At 38.7% G+C, this 19,194-nt stretch overlaps 2 protein-coding genes across 9 annotated transcripts in view; one reads left to right on the top strand and one right to left on the bottom strand.

Annotated features, from left to right (window-relative positions):
- The window catches only part of kdm5c (lysine demethylase 5C), a 34,512-nt gene extending 26,387 nt beyond the window's left edge, over window positions 1-8,125 (top strand). For all 8 annotated transcript variants that reach the window (XM_067413279.1, XM_067413277.1, XM_067413282.1 and 5 more), the window contains 5 exons: window positions 3,298-4,065; window positions 4,149-4,200; window positions 4,285-4,484; window positions 6,950-7,115; window positions 7,203-8,125. In XM_067413279.1, the coding sequence (XP_067269380.1) occupies window positions 3,298-4,065; window positions 4,149-4,200; window positions 4,285-4,484; window positions 6,950-7,115; window positions 7,203-7,222 (1,206 nt within the window). In that variant the 3' untranslated portion in view covers window positions 7,223-8,125. The remainder of the gene's footprint in view (window positions 1-3,297; window positions 4,066-4,148; window positions 4,201-4,284; window positions 4,485-6,949; window positions 7,116-7,202) is intronic.
- A 538-nt stretch (window positions 8,126-8,663) lies between these two features.
- On the bottom strand, window positions 8,664-19,007 carry renbp (renin binding protein). Its single transcript, XM_067413286.1, has 11 exons — window positions 18,820-19,007; window positions 15,052-15,157; window positions 14,668-14,743; window positions 14,472-14,547; window positions 13,489-13,667; window positions 12,486-12,710; window positions 11,369-11,450; window positions 11,111-11,286; window positions 9,746-9,877; window positions 9,578-9,665; window positions 8,664-9,162 (listed from the first exon to the last, which is right to left on the bottom strand). Exons 2-11 carry the CDS (start codon window positions 15,150-15,152, stop codon window positions 9,086-9,088), a joined length of 1,212 nt encoding a protein of 403 aa, XP_067269387.1. The 5' UTR covers window positions 15,153-15,157; window positions 18,820-19,007; the 3' UTR covers window positions 8,664-9,085.
- Window positions 19,008-19,194: the final 187 nt, after the last annotated feature.

Below are 19,194 nucleotides of genomic sequence, written 5' to 3'. Positions count from 1 at the left end.
ATCTTTAACGGACTCTGTCGCTTAGTTACGTGCACCCCGTCACCGTTTAACTGCCCTGTCAATCATCGTCAGATTCGTCACAGTTCAAATCCTCCACATTCAGTTTAATCTCTTACCGTATCGGAGAGAAATGTAGCCGCTCGTTCATCTGCCATTTGTGGGTCTTTAATGCAGAGACTCTCCTCATGTATTTACAGTTTAAATATAATGATGCATTTAAAAGTTAATGGCCAAACGTGTCATTTCAAAAGTTCTCAATGCTGCTGCAGGTGAAATATAATGTGACCACACTGAATAAATATATTTTTGTCAGGTTAAATATTGATAGTTGATCACTCAAACCCCTTTATCTAAACTTCTCTACTTAACCGTCGAACTCGCACATCCGTCATGTTTGTAGTTTTTTTAACGCTTTTTATCCGCGTTTGTAGTTTTAATCGAATCCTCGTCCAACTCGCAATGGGTTGTGGGCAATATCAGCCGTTAGAGTGCCCATCGATCCATACTGTGAATTCGGACCGGAAATAGTAAACCATCCGGGAATCTTTGGAATACTCTTTTCAACATACTACGATTTGGGACATACTAATTCTATTTTCGAATACTATTCAGGATGGATAGTATGCGAATTGGGACGCAGGGATAGTCTGAATATGCCTTAAGAGAACTGTATAGTATGCACAGTCGAGAAAGACGAGCATATCCCTGCCTCAGGTCTTAAAGGGTCATGAAACCCCAAAACACTTTTTTTGAGATGTAAACAGATATGTATAGGCTGCACATCATTGAAAACACTAAGGGTACTCATTAATGGTATGCATATGTGAAAATAGTTATTTTTGCATTTTTCAGAGCGATTTCTGTCTTCCGGTTTGAAAAGTTTAGTCGGAGCAACGTCACAAATGCTGACGTCGGCACGGCCTTTTCGGCCCAAGTATGGGCAGCTGGGCACATGCTGACGTCGACCGCTCTGAGCAATTCTCGATATATATTCATGACATGAAGCTCATTCAGTCCAATCCCTGCGCTGTAGTATGCATACAAGATAATTTAGTTAATATGCATGAGACAGTCACTTCTGTCAGGCTCGTCTTACATCATTATTGTAGAGATATGGTGGGGAAGTTTTGGAAGCAGCGTGCGGAAAAGTCACGGAGGAAAGCTAGGCGTTGTGCTGATACGAAGTAACGTAAAGGGCGCCGAGCGAGCTGTAACCGGCGCCGTCTGTGGAAGCCTTTGCTACAAAGGCTCGGTAAAGTAAAATTCACCTGAGGAATCGCACGCCGAACCTGCAAGCGTTGACTATCTATGTCAGGAGTGCAAAATAACCAATCTGTAATCTGTAGGCCAATGAACAAAAGCCACGTCCTCTCCGTTTTATTTGTCGTCACAGCCATGCACTAAACCGCATGTGTTCGGGCTCTTAGTGAAACAGTGTGATGCATATCTGGACAAATATAGATTTAGCTGCCGAGTGATAGACAGCGCGGATCGTCACGGCAATGCGCGGTCGAGACTAGCCTCAAACCTCTTCGCTTTTACACCGATCTAGAATTACACATCTCTATCACATCGCATGTTGGGTGGTTCACGTTCTCTTATCAAGTCGGCGCGTTGTTCATCTTGCCAAACAGCGTGCATATTTGGACAAATATAGTTTTATCACGTTTGCAAAATATTTCGTCATGCAGAATAACATTTATTTTCATTTCTCACTGAATTATGCTGGCTTGAACTTTGAAGAGCTGAATGATTTGCGATCTCTGCTGCACGCCACTCATAGCTCTCTCATTCGCTGTACTCATCCCTCATTTAATCTCTCTGTGGTAAACAATGCCAACGTGCACCAAGAACATGTCTCAGAACCGCTCAGCACCTATTGACAGACACTCCCCTATTTATGCAAACATTCCCTCTTTCCACACAATACCATCCCACCTTTTCACAGTCGACCACTCCCCTTTTAACAAGCTTTTTCAAATCGAAGGTGTGAAAAAACACCGCTGCAGCAAGGGGGTTTCATGACCCTTTAAAGGCGCAGTAGCCTTTACTGCTGTCTGAGTGATGTCCTTATATTTAGTTTGACATTAAACAATGCTCTTGATTGAATAGCTTTTGTAAGTTTAATTAATCTTTCATTTAAACAGTTAAATATGCAGTTATTTTACATTTGATTACTTTATTAAATTTCTGTACCTTTCTGCAGGCCAGTAGGCCTGTACATTATTATTTAATGTACACATGAGTGAGGTCGAGTTAAACATTTTAGTTTGAATTTTATTTTTCGGTTTTCGGCTTTGGTTTCTTCTTTTTTTGTTTCGGCCAAGAATTTTGATTTCGGTGCTTCCCAATCCCTACTGACAATGCTCAGTATGTTGTCAACACGCTTCAAAGATGCCAGAACGAATAGTTTCATTCTTGGGACTAAAAACCATAAAACTGGAAGCCATACAAGACCACAAATCATCGTGAAAATGTCAGTATTACATTGAGACTTGAGATTAAATAAACTGCCCAAGTGTTGTAGAGCTTGTAGCATTAATTTGTTAAAAACAAAAAAGTGGCTGGTAAAAACATTGAGTGGTAGACTTTGAAAAAAGTTAATTTCCATCCCTGGCGAGCGCTGTCTATGGGTGACGTCATGTATTTTGCGTAATGCACAGTTGGGTGATGTGTCGCCCTCCATACGTTGTAAAACAGATATGCAATATAAACAATACAAATTTGGCCTACGATAGAGATTTTAAGTTTACATTCGATTACAACTGTTTATTAAAGGTTTGTTGCCGATTAGAACTTGAAGTGCGATGAGGTCTTAAAATATTTTGAGAAGGTCTTTAAAAAGTCTTAAAAAGGTATTGAAATTAACTTCAGGACTCCTGCATATACCCTGTTTATCTTCTCATGCAGCAGAAGTAGCCTAGAAGAGGTTCAGTCAAAACGCTGCATCTGTAACAGCATGAGGGATAATATGAGCCGTAAATCTCCCGCTGACACGGTGCACGCTTTATTTAACATCACCACTGACGTAATATTTAAAAAACAGATACGGACATTAGTTTTTGACGTCACTACAAGGAAATAACCCAGTTTATTAATAGTCATGTAAACGTGGTTTACTTGCATTGTCAGTTTACTGGTTTGCATGTAAACGGGGAAAACTGGTTATTTCAATAAGCTGATTTTTTTTGAGTTATCAGGTTACTGGTGTGCATGTTTGAATAGCACTGGCCTAGATCATATTATTGTTGATCAGGTTTTGCATAAGTAATATGTGCCTTATGTTATCAATATCAGGTGATGGCGTTCAAAGAGGGGGAGCGTCTGGAGAAAGAGGCCCTTCTTCGTCTTCAGCAGGTTAATTTAACTAAACCCGGTGTGGAAAAAGGAGCAAACGGTGACCAGAACGGTATCAAGATGGAAAGGAATCACAGTGACTCTATGGAGACAGACACGCCCCTCAACTCGGACAGTCCTGTACTGCTGAATGGTGGCTCCGCCCCTTCCCTCAACCCTAGCCAATCAGTATGCGTGTGCAATGGTCCTCCCAGCCCCTTGCTTCACCGGTGCCATCTGTGCAAAGACTGGTTCCACGGAGGTTGTGTGCCCTTTCCACCACTGCTGGGCTCCTCCGAGACACATCTTACAAAGCCCCTTTGTTGGTGGGACTGGAACACGCGTTTCCTCTGTCCGCGGTGCCAACGTTCCCGGCGGCCACGGCTAGAAACCATTCTAGCCCTGCTGGTGGCGCTTCAGAGGTTACCTGTACGCCTGCCAGAGGGAGAGGCGTTACAGTGTCTTACAGAGAGAGCCATTAACTGGCAGGGTCGAGCCAAACAGGCACTAGACACTCCAGAAGTACAGGGGGTGCTAGAGAGATTGCAACAAGTGAAGGAGGAAATGGTCAGTATAAAAGAGGAGGAACCAGTGGAGAAAAAGAAATGGAACGGGGATGCTGTAATTGTGCTGTCCGACTCCGAGGAAACGGAAGATGGCGTTATCGATCTGACGGAGGACGTGAACTCGCCAAAAAAGAGTGAAGAGAAGGCTGCCAATGGCACACCGGTAAGCTACTGCTGTTGTAACATTTATGACATCAAACTAATTTAAACATACTTGTAAAACTTTTTTTCCCTCTTCCTGTCCAGTCTGGCTGTGAGAATGGAATTTCCAGGAAGTCGAGCACTCATGACTTTACAGGTTTGTTTGCTCACTAGCCTCCCTAACATGAGTGATCAAGCTGCGTAATGGAATTTTAACCCATTGGCTCCTCTCTCTTGTCAGGGGTGGAGTCTCTGTTGTCACTAGTGCCATGTCTTAAAGGGTCGGTGATCGAGCTGAGCACATCCACCAGAGCACAGCTGGAGGAGCTTCAGCTAGAAGGAGACCTGCTGGAGGTCGCACTCGACCAGACTCACACCATTTATAGGATCCTACAGGCGGCATCGCAGCCGCCCCATGATGCTCTGCGCACACTCATACAGGTGAGAGAGGAGAGTTTCAGATCACCAGATTTATGCTGTGAAGACTGTTTTTGTTTCCTCATAAATTATACATTTTTAGCAGAATATGTAATATCAATAATCAAAATCAAATGACCATGTAATGTAGATTTACCGCTGTGTTGGGCTCAATGTTATATGGAAGAACTTCGAAGAAGCAAGATAATTCAATAATTATATTCCGTGTGGAGAACCTATGATAAGCAGTGCACGTACATCACTCTGTTTTATGTCGGATGGGATTGCCAAAATATCTCCAAACCACTGAACTTGACAGGGTATCCGCGGGGTCTTGAAAAGTCTTAAAAGGTGATAAATCAATTTTGGGAAAATTAAGATCCTTATAAAGTATTAAAAAGTCTTATCACGGCTTTATAAAGTCTTAAATTTTGAAAGTATTTTGTTCAAGCTTTGTCAAAAGAGTTTCACTCCAAAAAGTATTTATGAATATATTTATTTTCATCCCCATAAGTATTAAAAAAACAACGTGTCTGAGATCGGCTCGGAGCGCGCGCGCCATGGATGGAAATTAGCACCGCCACCAGCCAAATGCGGCTGATTTTTGAGTTGTGGCGGGTAAACTCGCTTCACCTACCGAGCTGTTTCACCTCTTTGTAAACTTTGTTCAATGCATGCGAGTGCTGCCCTATGTGCGCATGTGACCAGTCGTTTTCTCCGTCATCACTCGGGTGAAGACGCGCTGTGAGACTCGTCTCACAGCGTGCAAATATTGAGTTCTCTTTCAAGTCTTGCGGTTAAACGGACAAACTCACACAAGAAGTATGTCAACATGTCCATCTTGATGAGTATCATAGCAGACATAGGCTGAATATGCCTTAAGTGAACTGTATAGTATGCACAGTCGAGAAAGACAAGCATATCCCTGCATCAGGTCTTAAAGGCGCAGTAGCCTTTGCAGGAGTGATGTCCTTACATTTAGTTTCACAAAATTGGCCTACGATAGAGATTTTAAGTCTACATTCGACTACAACTGTTTATTAAAGGTTTGTTGCCGATTAGAACTTGAAGTGCGATGAGGTCTTAAAATATTTTGAGAAGGTCTTTAAAAAGTCTTAAAAAGGTATTGAAATTAACTTCAGGATTCCTGCATATACCCTGCTTGAGCAAACTTTCTTGTCAATGATACCTGTGTCCTCCGGGTCATGTGTGAATTCATCACTATGGCTAATTTTTCTCGCTTCACTTCCCTCCGATCCTTCAAGCCTGTCAGCCACTGACTATAAACAAACCCGCTTGCGGAACATAGAAGTCAGGTCTGCAAAATGCAGCATTACACATAGCACATAAGCATTATATCGAGAATTTATCTAAATGCTATCGGTTTATCAAGGAAAATTATTTCGCAATAATTATCGTTTTTTTCTCCCAGCCACCCCAGCCCTGCACATTTTCTTTTATCACACCTGATTTAACTCATCACCTCATTAGCAGAGACCGCAAGAACTAAATTGGGTTTGTCTGATAAGGGAGACATAGAAAATGGGCAGATCAAAATATTCGGTCAATGGGTTGGTATTCGGTTTTCAATTTTAGGATATGAATATTCTTCTTTTTTCTGCACACCTGGCATCCCCCTCGAAACGATTCTCATTCGCGCTTGCATATGTTCACAATATAAATCTGACAAAATACTTTTTTTTTTTACTATTATTTTATTGCCTATCAATTTTTGAGATGATGGACAGTTGAATAGAAACCCAACCTTGTTATACTTAATACATATATTTGCTGCTGCTTAGAGTTCCATGTAACTGAACTCTGAGCTCTCTGCCTAAGCTTGCAGTCTGGGTTAAGCTGTCCTGGTTTGACATTGTGGAAAATAGAATAATAGATTCAATGTGTGACCCTTTTTACCTGTTAGGGATGTGACTGAGAATTTTCCCACGCTGTCACATTACAGTGGCCGTGAACGAATGACAATGCGGCCGTGCACATTTTACTTTCAGTTTGCCAATTCTGCCAAACTCCTTTAAATAGGCACTTTTACATTTCGCTTTGAAACCAAATCTTCCGCGATCATCTCGTCATTCAGCTCCTCACTCTCGTGATAAATGAAATCTGACTCCTGCTGCGTTTGTACTGTGACTCGTTCATCTCACGTGGCACGTTTAGTTTTTAATGGTAGTTAATCTGTTCTCTAAATGAACAAAAATTTTACAAATATTTTTTTTTTATCAAAACGGGCAAGTGATTTAACAATTATGACTGAGCACTAACTATCGCAGCAAGCCTATTGCCCATTATTATCAATATAAATTCATCGACTGTGAAATTTAGGAGCTTGGTACTAGTACATGACAGACGTGTGTTTCCTATCACTAGTGCATTGTTTTCTGTTTGTCCTAATTCAGAAATGTTTCTTCTTTTGCTGCTATTTTTGGCCTCTCATAATCAGACCTGACCTTTTTTGTGTGTGTGTGAATCAGATTGAGCTGCAGGAGCAGAGAAGCTCAGGTCGTGGCAACAAGTCAAAGGACTCCAAGAGGAAGAGAAAGAGCCAGAAAACTGAAGGCGGGCCCAAATCCACAGAGGCTTCTGAATGCAAGAAGACGAAACCTGTCAGTCACACACCCCCCTCAAGTCCACACAGAGGTACCCACTGAAAATTCAACCGCAAGCACAAGCATACGTTTTATTCCTGAGAACTATCAGAAACAAACTCTCTCTTCTCTCCCGCAGATCTTGTGATGTTTTCCTGAAGCTGTGGAGGGGCAGATGGTGATTGAGAAGAGAACCACAGAGACAGAAAAAACACAGGGCTCAGGCTCATTTTCCCACATAATAAGCTCACATTAATTCTTCTTTTCAACCCATCAAATGGACGCTCCCCACCATACTAACCACTGCACTTTTTCCTTCCCGTTTGCCTCTGTTCACACCCTCATCTTGAACAGTTGACCGGCGCAGGCTGCAGATCTCTGCTCTCTTAGAAGAGGGAGACAATGGGATTTGCCTTGCACTTGAGCTGTCTTTACGATATAGGTGTACCAAACTGTTCTTAACGCAAATGCCATGCTGCATAATATGACTTGTCCAGGTATTCTCTCTCACACACATATGTACACACTTGACGGCCAGGCAGAGGAGGGGCGTCGAGCAGGGGACTGGTATCGCTGCCACAATGACACCTGTATTCTTTTTGTACCGAGTCTCAGATTTTGTCAGGGAGACTCGACATTGTGAATAAACTAGTACAATATTTTGAAAGTGTGATGGAAAAAACAAAGGCATTTACGTTCTGGTGCTACTTTCCTAAGATAGGTTACTGCATAGTCCTTCCTCTCTTTTCCTCTTCCTCTGAGTTTACTGTCTTCATCGTCATTTCCTTTTCAGTGATACTGTTGTCTCTTAAGCTACCTGCTCTTTTCCCCTCTTCCTCTCCACAGAACTGTACAAAATCTCACTTTAACCCTTTATTTCCATCTTATTTTGTTGCTGGGGTTCTAATAATTCTATTATTATTATTATTATATTATTATTATTGGTATTGCTATTGCAGACACGCATTGTCGTGAGTTTGTGTATAAACATTTTCATTTAAATGTTGCCTTTGTTTCTTTTCACTCTTGTTAGAAAATAAAAGTTTAGAATTGTTTTAGGAATCTGTTTTATGACTTATGGTGGTAACCTCAGGGCGTTTACGCGACACAAACTAAACTTGAAGGCGGAAAACGAAAAGGCAAGTTTTGGCCGTTAATTTGCACGAGTGACGTTATGGGGGTCCTGAAAACGGTGGCATCGTGGGCACGCATATTGCTACTGACGTGTAGGGTTGGGTATCATTTGAATTTTAACAATTCTGATCATCATTTCAAATTTTTGTTCTAATAAGGTAAAACAAACTTATTCACATTTATTCTAAGTCTTATTGCAAAGCATTTCATTGTGGCTGAATACCATGAGCAAAAATCAACAGGCTAAGGGCAATTACACAAGGAACTTATGTTAGATAATATACACTCGGTAACATAAAAAGAACAAATAGAAAATGAAGTATGAAATATAATTGAAGTCTAGATTGAGGTCTAGTGTGCCAGTGAGCAAGACACCTTACAGCCTTCATGTATATCAGTCAGTGTGAGCTTTACTTACATTTACCCTCAGCAAAAAAGTGCTGTACTAAGAAAAAAGTAAAGCCATTTCAGTAAACATGTCAATTTATTCAGAGCTGTTGGAATGTCTTTAAAAAAAGAATTCTACACATTAGTGTTGAAAATAACATGTAAAGGCACTCGAGGCAGCACAGTGATCATAGAGGAGTCGTTTTCAAGATTTATAAACATGCTTATGATTATCATGTAGCTGAATTTAACTTATCAACAATTCCCTTTGAGATGAACTCAATGAGTCTCCAACTTGTGTACACAGTACAGATCATGGCTAGAAATCATTCAATCAAAAAAATAAACTATGGTCCCTTTTTCATTCACGTGTTAGATTAATGGCTTAAAAATGGCACTTAAAAATTAATAAAACAAAATATAAACCCGTAATACAATTCGACAATATAAGTGTAATTTAAACTGTATAATGAAAAGTGTATAGTGCTAAATAGTGCAAGTTCAAGACTCCTGCTTTTCAAGAAGACCATCCAGAAGCTTCTCACACATGAAGAGACACCGAGGAACGTGGAAGAACCCTGTGCAAAAGATTACATGTCATGTTAAATACAAAAAACTATATGATAAACTTGACTATTTCAAAGTGTACAGTTTCACAAGTTTGGGGTCCGTACCATTTCAAAGAAATCCTTTTTTTTCAGCAAGGATGCATTAAATTGATCAAAAGTTATGGTAAAGATTTGTTTTTCATATTACGGTTGTACTGCAGTTCTTGATCAAATAAATGCAGCCTTTGCAAACAAACGACTAAAAAAATATGACTGACCCTAAACCTTTTCAATGCCTGTGTAGCTAATAATTAATTGATTAGGAATATAAGATGCTCTGCTGCTCAAATAAGACATTCATTTTGGCTAAAAAATGTTCACACAAACTACAGCAGGCTAGCATGAAGTTGACAATGATGGAAAGTGGTTTCCTGAAAGTGCACACCTTTGAAGGGTCCTCCTTTGAAATCCAGCACAACCTCTCCCTGACGACTCAGATATCCAAACCACTCGCCGTGTTTCTCATCAGAAAACTGGAACGAAGATACAAACAGCTGACACTTACACCCATTCCGTAACGTATTACATGATGTCTCTGTGATGCATGTCTTACATGTCTGAAGGTGTAGTCGTAGATGAGTTTGAATCGCTCCAGCAGCGCAGGCTCTCTGGTGTGGCTGTAGGCCATCAGGTAGGCGATCAGAGCTTCACAGTGAGGCCACCACAACTTCATATTCCATTCTAACTGTACACACAGACATGAGGAGGTGAGCATGTATGATGCAAATGGAAAACATGAAATGACCTGCAGCAGATCTAGACAGGTTTCTAAAAGTGCACTGCAAACTATTGGCTGCAGAATCAGCTGTGGCCAATGAGCTTATGCCATAGTGATGGCTAGGTCTGACTAACTGGATGGCGCAGGCTGATGGGTCCTTAGGGTAGGTCAAACAAATCATATCGAATATCTTTAAAATATCGTCTGTTTAATAGAAGGAAGAAACCTGTACAGGTTTGGAACAACTTGAGGGTGAGGAAATGAGGGATATTACAAGTACCGTTACTTAGGTATCAAATCAGTACTGAAATTTAGAAAATTTCACGATACCAGCATTTCTGTAGTACCAAGTAAATTCACTACCCACTAAAAGGCAGCTGCTTTCTGTCACTTCCGTGTTTATATCAGCGCAGGGCTCCAGACTAGCCGATATAGTGTCTGTGAACATCAAAATGCACTTCATGCGAAACTGTTTCATTTGAGAAAAACTATGCATATAAACACGCACACGAAGACAAAGGTCTTCTCGACAGCCCGTCAGAATAAAAGTTTGGTTTAAGTTGAGGACATTGACAAATATATTAGGCCAGGGGTTTTCAAACTTGGGTCCGGGAACCCCCAGGGGTCCTCCAGAAGGTTCTGAGGGGTCCCCAGAAATTTTCAGTGAATAAAAAGATAAAAAATTCCGTGAGAAAATTTCCTCAGCATCACATCCCTGAACATTAGCTGCTTACATACATTTATTGTAAAATGTTGCTTATACAAATAAATCTTATTGAAAATGTTCTTCTTCAGGTTTATACATCCAGCATTACGTATAGCCATTTTTAAGTTTGGAAACAATATGTTGTGTTGATGTTACGTTTACCATTTATCTAACGGTTAAATGTTTTTTATACATACAAATATAGAGATGGATTTTAGGAAGAGGGTCCCTCATAAAAGGGTCATATCTGGGGGGCCTTGGCTTCATAAAGTTTGAAACCCCCTATTTTAGGCTACTGTTTTAGACATCCCTAGAGGAAATGATGACATCATTTTTGATGGCATTTTCATTTTTGGGTGAACTATCCATTTAAGGAACCATTAGCGTAAGCCATCTAAAGTTTCATTAGAGAACTAGATATTTTTTAAATATTCGGAGGTCACTAAAGTTAACCCAGATTTCCCCTACATCTGAAATCATGGCTATAATCTAACCTGAGTCGGACAATGACCGTCTACATCCAGGAAGTAGAAAAGGCCACCATGTTGTTTGTCCCATCCAGTGTGGAACGGGATCTCCATGAACTTATCCACGGCCGTCTTCTGCAGTTGCACGTCTCCTTTTGTCAGCCCATACTGCAGCAGGAACCAGCCGGCCTCCAGAGCGTGACCTAGAAAGAGACGTCACAGGAAGTAAAGGATGTTGAGTTTATAGGGAAGGCTGTGGCAGTACGGTTTGAAATGATCACTTACCAGGGTTCTGAACCCGGCCTTGACAGCCAGGAAGTTCCTTTCCATTCAGTGTGACGTTTTCCAAAATGGCTTTTCCATCTCTCTGAGATGAAAGGATTTAGTGTAACGTATCACAGTGCTTCCATTATCTCAGAATTTTCATTAGTTTATCTGATGCGCTAAAGGCCGCTTAAAGGACAACTCCGGTGAGAAATGACCCTAGGGGTAATTAACAGATGGTTACCGAGTAGATCGTTCTCTGGGATGCGTTTCAATGAAAATCGAATGTAAAGAGTTTTATCTTTAAAAACAGATTAGCTTATAACACTAGTCTATGGGGCACAGAGTAGTGAAATTAAATCGCTAGTTAATAACACTAACAAGGCTCAAAATAGCCTCACACTAATACGGTAGCATAATGAGGGTCCCTACATGCAAACCGAAGCATTGAGAAGTTTGTAAAAGTACAAACAGTTTAATAAGAAGATACTTTATAAACATAGTGCCTTACGCGTTCACGGACAGGCGCCATCTTGGAAAACAGTCTCAACTAATCGATCCACGAGCGCTGTTCTAAGTGAGCTGGTCGATAGGAATTAAGTTTGTGAAATGTAATAACATGGACATTTTTAGTTTTATTTATTTATTTTCTCTGTTGTGTTCAGTGTTTTCTTCCGGAAACAACGGACCATATGAGATTCCAAGTCACAGTTCATCACTTAGCAGAGCGCACGTGGCTCGATGAGTCGAGACTGTTTTCCAAGACGGCGCCTGTCCGTGAACGTGTAATGCACTATGTTTATAAAGTGTTTTCCTATTAAACTGTTTGTACTCTTACAAAGTTCTCAATGCTTCGGTTTGCATGTAGGGACCCTCATTATGCTACTGTGTTAGTGTGAGGCTATTTTGAGCCTTGTTAGTGGTATTAACTAGCGATTTAATTTTACCACCCTGTGTCTACTCTGTGCCCCATAGACTAGTGTTATAAGCTAATCTGTTTTTAAAGATAAAACTCTTTACATTCGATTTCCATGAAAACGCATCCCAGAGAACGATCTACTCTGTAACCATCTGTTAATTACCCCTAGGTTCATTTCTCACCGGAGTTGTCCTTTTAGCTTATATTCTGTTTGCTCACCTGTATATGCTGTAATATTCTCTCCACACACCATCTGCTTAGGTCTTTATACTTTTCCGCAACATCAGTCCTACCCTCCGTCAGCTGATCTACCAGGCACAAGAGCATCATGGGAACAGCCATACTGTTGACAGGTGGATCACCAGGAAGTTGAGGACGGCCAAGACCTGATGAATCAGTCTGGACCCAGAATATCAGCTGATCCATCATGCTCTCAGCATCTGCCTGATGAGAACAAGAATAAAACATACCATTACATTAAAGAAAATGCAAAAGAAAATACAGTATGCCTAAGTCACTGAAAGGTTTTCACTTTTTAATAAAAAAAATATTAAAAGGTACAATATGTAATTTGCACCACTAGAGGTCAAAACAGGCGTAGCTTCACGAAGCCTGGATTTTGTGGAATTATGGGAGTTCTTCACAGCAACAGAGGGTGGAAAAGAATCCCATGAGACTCAAGCAGAAATTATATTTATGGATGAGCTAATGTTTTAAAGATGTCTTAATGTTACTGTAGTATGAAGCAGGTTGGAGCTGAAAGCTGTTGGAGCAGAACGAGAACGCTGGAGCGATTGTCTGTGCGTTCAATCAAGAAAACTACATTTAAAAAATAAGACTAACTGTGTTGATTTCGTTAACAAATCATTATTTTTCTGTTAATGGATGTATCTAAACAGTTGCTCATCTGTCTAATAAAACACATAATATATTAAAGTGTCTTTGGTGTTGCCATGGTTTCTATAAAATAAAACTTGAAATCGAGGGGAACGTGGGTATGATGCCATTGATAAGCATTGCACAATATGCAATCCGTGTCCTGGTTAAAATTGCTAATTTAAAAAAATTCAGTCTACAAAATATATAACACTGTTCTTGAGGTTTTAGGATATTTTAATCTAAAAATCTTACATATTGTGCCTTTAAGCACAAACTAACTGACATAAGATGCGTCATGATAATTGTCCCCAGTTTAATTTCTAGGTGTGATTGACAGTTTAACCTGCATCTCTTTGTCTTGAGTAATCCTGGACAGCTCGTCCATGGCCATCACATAAAAACACTCGCTGAATATGGTCCTTTGAACCTTCACCGCTCGACCATCTCTCGTCAGGCAGAACGCACATTTCCCCGGGCCACTGGAAGCCGGAACTCGAGCAAACTTCTGCAGAAATGCAGCACCTGAAATTCAACAATATCTGATGTAACACGATAACACTGCGCATGTGTGTGAGTACCAGGATCAAAGATCAAATGCTGGAGAAAATAAGAGAAAACATTACATTCTTTAAAAAAAAACACACAATACATACACACATTAACATATGTTAACCTTTCAATTCAGATATTATTTCTGCTCTTTGATTACTATATGTGTAGCTTTAGGCCAATACTAAATAAAAAATACATACATACATTTTTATGACATCTCTTATTTTATTAACATTTTGCAAACTTTAAGAAGTTTGGGTCTGTATGAATTTTTTTAACAATAATGCACTAATTTGAGCACAAAAACAGTAAATCGGTAATACTAAGAATAATTTCATTTAAAATAACTGTTTTTATTTAAATATATTTTCAAATGTAATTTATTCCTGTGATGATAAAGCTGAATAGAGCATCATTACTCCAATCGTCACATGATCCTTCAGACATCATTCTAATATGAGGATTTGGTGCCCAGTAAACCTTATATAATTTCTTATTATTATCAATGTTGAACGCAGTTATGGTGCTTAATATTTTTGTGGAAACCATGATAAATGTTTTTTTTTTTCAGGATTCTTTAAAAAATGTAATAAAACAATTATTTTTTGCAATGTAACAGTCTTCACTGTCCCTTTTAATCATTTTAATGTAGACTTTTAATGAGTAAAAGTATTCATTTCTTTCAACAACAACAAAAAAAGTGTGCACAGACTTTTGTTTGCTAGTGTATGTTTATAGATAGATTGAGCAAATGAGAGAACTAAAATCACAAACCTGATTTAGCAGCCTCCAGAATGTCAGGTTTGTGAAATCTGTCCATTGTACGATACAGCCTGCTGTACATCCAAACCTGGTGGATCAGACACTCACTTAACACAGCTTTTATTCAACAAAATAACATTTCATCAGCTAATGATTATTATATAAATCATTTGTTATTAGAACATGAAAAATGTGGAACAACTCTTACCTGTCTCCCCTGTAACCACACATATTTCAGCTCATCGTAGACCTTCCCATCTTTTCCAAGGCAGTTAAAAAATCCACTAAAGTCAATATAATGAATCAAACATTGAACAAGGGCATAATATTTAATCCACATGTGAAACTAAAATTAACTTTTAAAATAACATATTTTGGTCCAGCATTGTTTAGCAAAAACTCTTATGAACACTGTTTGAACGATGGGTGTCCCTCAGGGTTCAGTGTTAAGGACATTTTCAGTGCTTCAGCATTTATGTATATTAATCCTTCAGGCTTACAGAATGCAAATATTTCAACATCCAATTAGATATTTAGAGAATTAGAGGAGAAACGCTGCGGAAGCCATGCATAAAATGTGAATCATTTTTACCCGTGTTCTTTGTCATGGGAATACTTCAGCCAGAAATCCACAACTCTGTCCAGTTCAGTCCGGATTCTCTCTCGATACTGTTCCAGCAGTGCTGCGCTCATTGTTCCTTAAGACAAGTCACATTTAGAGTCACGCATATAATGGTTGTTTTATAGGAGGAAGAGTTTCGAAATTTAGACATTGCAGCCATCAAAGTGATCCTGTGATGTTAAAAACGACCCTTTGCTCTTTGTCAATAAATCAATATTTATATCTTGATATATTTTGTCAGTCAACTATTCAGTTTGGTATAATATACTAAACTGAGTGAATAATCAATAAAACACCAATGAGAAGATAATTCTGTTTACCTTGTTAAATTCTCTAAAAAAAGCATTTAGGCATTTGATTTAGTGTGATATATTTGAAATGCAATTTTATTTATGAATACTAAGCATAACAACCACATGCCCCTACTAGACTACCATACAGAAATCAAAATAGACCACAGGCTGCACATTTAAGCCAATCAGAAAGCTAGGAGGCAGCTCTCTGCCACCCTTTAACCAATGGCATAGTTTGGGGGTGGGATTATGGTTTCCACAAAAATATTAAGCATTTGTTTTCAACATTGATTATAATAAGAAATGATATGCCAATTTGTTTAAAACCATGTTTGGAGGAAATCATGCGTGTCAACCAGTCTGGATTTATGAAGGGAAGAAATATTTTAATATTAGACTGGTGTTAATCCTTCTAGATTATTCAGATCTGCTAAATGATGAAGGTCTTATTAGCTTTCAGATTTTCATAAGGCTTTCGATAACGTTAAGCATAATTTCATGAATAAGGCCCAACGTCAGTTTGTTTTTGGCCCAACCTTTACAAATATGATGCACATTTTATAATAATATTTTAAGTAGCGTTTTTTCTTCTTTCTTTGTTATCCAGAGAGGCATTAGACAGGGATGCCCTATTTTCTGTTTTTATTTTTTATTAGTAGCTGAATCTTTATTTTGGAAGCAATGTACAGTGACAATATTTAGAGGTATTGAGATAGGAGATTTTACTTTAACTATTAGTCAACTTGCCAATAACACTTGTTTATTTTTATGAACAAAGATCAAGTCCCTGTTAATCCAGAGGCACTAAACTCGTTCTCTGAGGCCTCAGGTCCATCGGCGAATCAGTCTAAGGGCCCTATACACCCTGAAAAGGCTCAGAACATGCGCTTAGAGTAAAATAGGGCGAAAGAGTGAGACAGGTTGTTAGATCCTTGGGTGTTGTAATTAGCAAATCAGCCTCAGAGAGAATTACAGACCATATTTCCACAAAGATTACAAAATAAGAAATATTTAAAATAACAGTTGGCTCCAAATACATTTATCTATTCAAGGTCATGTACTGATTTCCAAGGCTGATGGGATCTCTTGTATAGTATAGAAGACTTCTATATCCTGCATCATCTCTGTATTCTAAAATGTGTATGTTAAAATGTCTAAAATGCTGCAGTTGACAAAAAAATGTTATCTGCAGAGGCAAGACAGAGTGATAAAAAAGAAAACTATAATTAGAAGAGCATCAGACTGAGGTTTAATGCTTTTGATGTTTATACTATTTCTAATATATTTCAAATGAACTGGATCAAGCACTGTCTTTGTGAGAATAATTGTCCATAGTTCTGTATCCCCAAGCTAATAAAAAAATGTGGTTGACTTACTTTTTTTTGTTTTTTTATTAATACATTTTTTACTTGTATATGATTTTAAATGCACCAAACTCTAAACTCACAAACAAGCTTTGGATGCGTGGAAATTGTAAACTCCCAATTTCTCCCCATTCTTCTGTTATTTGGATTAATCAATATATATTAATCAAAAACAAGACAAGGAGTGATTGATTTAACAAAGGTTTAATTTTTGTTAGAGACTGAAAATCAGTCATGTGACCTATAGAATTATACTGAATATATTAATAATCTTGGGACAAATGTATCTTAGTAAGAATATTTTGAACTAATTTTCTGTATTTCCGCCAAAACTTATCAAAAATGAAAAGATGTATAATCCTGTAATTGGTTCTCTACCGTCTCTCATTGTTGGGGAACATTCCACAAATGTAATAATATTTATATTAGGAAAATCTTAACTAAAGAAAAAAAGTATTTCACCTAAGGCAATGGTGACGTGGAAACAGGATTATCATCCCTTCTGTTTTCAGAATCTCTGGTCAGATATAAATAAATATGCAATTCCTAATGAAGTCAAAGAAACTCACTTTAAAAATATAAATATAATATAATATAAAGGGGTTTTTGGCATTATGCTGTTTTTTGTAAAGAGGAGACTGAAACAATCTTGCATTTATTTTTCAGTTGTAATCATACCAAATTATTTTGGTCCCAAGTGTCTGTTTTCTTTTTAAAATTTTAACAAGTGTGTCACTATAACTGCTACTGTATAGACCCGATCTTGTTTATGGTCACAATCAACCAGTGTGCGTGCCCGTGGTCACCACCAGAGGGCACTCCAACCCGGACTGTCATTTAATCAGACTGCATTACCCATAATCCAACGAACCAAGAAACATGAAACCAGGGAAACTGCTCAGAAAGGCAGCATAACACTAACCAAGACTTTGCAGTGAATGACAGTGAACAAGTTATAGACCGAGGTAATGCGACACAGGTGTAACCATTGAGTGCTAATTTGTACGGTCAAAGGATTATGGGTAATGTAGTCTATGATAGAAGGACAGTCGGGGCTGTAGTGCCCTCTGGTGGTGAATGGCATTCACACTGGTGAATTGTGACATTTATGTATTGTGACACCGGTTTGTTGGAAATGGATAATATAATTAAAATTCTTATTGTATTTGGGAAATATCATGTACATAAAGCAAAATGTATGTTGACTGTACAATATGATGACAAAATGGTTATTTTTCACCGACTTAAATGTTTTTAATGACTCTCTGACTTCTATACAAAACAATCATAAAGCTGACATCTCAGCTGCTGAAAAGGATACTTGATGTATTAGGTTTATGATTGATTTTTGATTGTTTTTTTTTTATAGATTCAAGTGTTTTTGTATGGCTCTGCATTACCCCATTGTGATTTAAAATGTATTTTGATATTAAATGTATTATGTATATTAAATAAATGCAGCCTTGATGAGCATAAGACTTTGGCATTAGAATCTTAATTATTCCACCTGCCAACTTATTTAACCACCTGTGTGTGTGTGTGTGTGTGTGTGTGTGTGTGTGTGTGTGTGTGTGTGTGTGTGTGTGTGTGTGTGTTGAATTAATTATTATTAATTTATTTAGTTTTGCTATTCCGTTTGGTGCCTGTATTGACAAGTTGCTTGACTATTCTGACTTCAAAGCATAGTTACATTTCAATAAAGCACAATGTACACGTTAAACAGACAGCATGGTGACTGCTATAGGCTACCTGAAAGGGAACTCAATAGTTTTAGATGAGTACAGGCTAACGGAACTAAAGAGATGCACTGCCAGCTGTTCAAGTCATTGATTAAACAGAAGCGTGTGATTAGTGCATGATATCATCTGCTTGAATGCGCTAAACGCCTTTAACGTTAGAAGGAAAGGCCACTGTTTGGAGACTACTAAATGTTGATTTACGGAACTATCTGTGATATCTGACAGTGACACTTCATTGACTGCAACTGGAACAACAACTTCACGAGGAAAAAAAACAGATCATGTCTAAACTTGCGTCGTCTCGGCATTTCCCTGCTTGCAAAACACTTCAAAACTACTCACCAATTTTTTCAGATGAAGAAATCCCACCTTCTGTGTTTCACTGCTTTTAAAACGAGCTTCTTTTTTAGTGACAGTGAAAATAAACGCGCTGTTAAATCGACTCTTCCTTAATTTTGCAGAGGCAGTAAAAACGGCACATCATATGACCAAACCAACATCCAGACCAGCTGAGAGGCTCCTGTTTATTCCGCTTTCCTAAAATCATTCGCCAGCTCCTTCTCCGCTCATCCAATCACAGGCCAGGAAACAGGCAAAGGCGTGTGTTAGGAGCGGAGGCTCGTGCAAGCAAAACACGCGCATATGTTCGAGAGCAGAATGCTGATGGAGCTTTATAACAAATGGAGGTAGATGCACAATAAAGCATTTTTGTTTTAT

This window comes from Pseudorasbora parva, chromosome 13, assembly GCF_024679245.1.
Source record: "Pseudorasbora parva isolate DD20220531a chromosome 13, ASM2467924v1, whole genome shotgun sequence".
NCBI lineage: Eukaryota > Metazoa > Chordata > Actinopteri > Cypriniformes > Gobionidae > Pseudorasbora > Pseudorasbora parva.
The sequence above is the reverse complement of the archived record's forward strand: the minus strand, read 5'-3'. Positions and strand labels throughout refer to the sequence as shown.

Coding starts and splice junctions, on each gene's coding strand:
- renbp (XM_067413286.1), bottom strand. CDS start 15,152: ATGAGCGCAGCACTGCTGGAACAGTATCGAGAGAGAATCCGGACTGAA. Junction 12,711..13,488: donor CTCAAGACAAAGAGATGCAG/GTTAAACTGTCA, acceptor TGTTCTCATCAG/GCAGATGCTGAGAGCATGAT. Junction 9,163..9,577: donor CAAAGGAGGACCCTTCAAAG/GTGTGCACTTTC, acceptor TCTTTTGCACAG/GGTTCTTCCACGTTCCTCGG.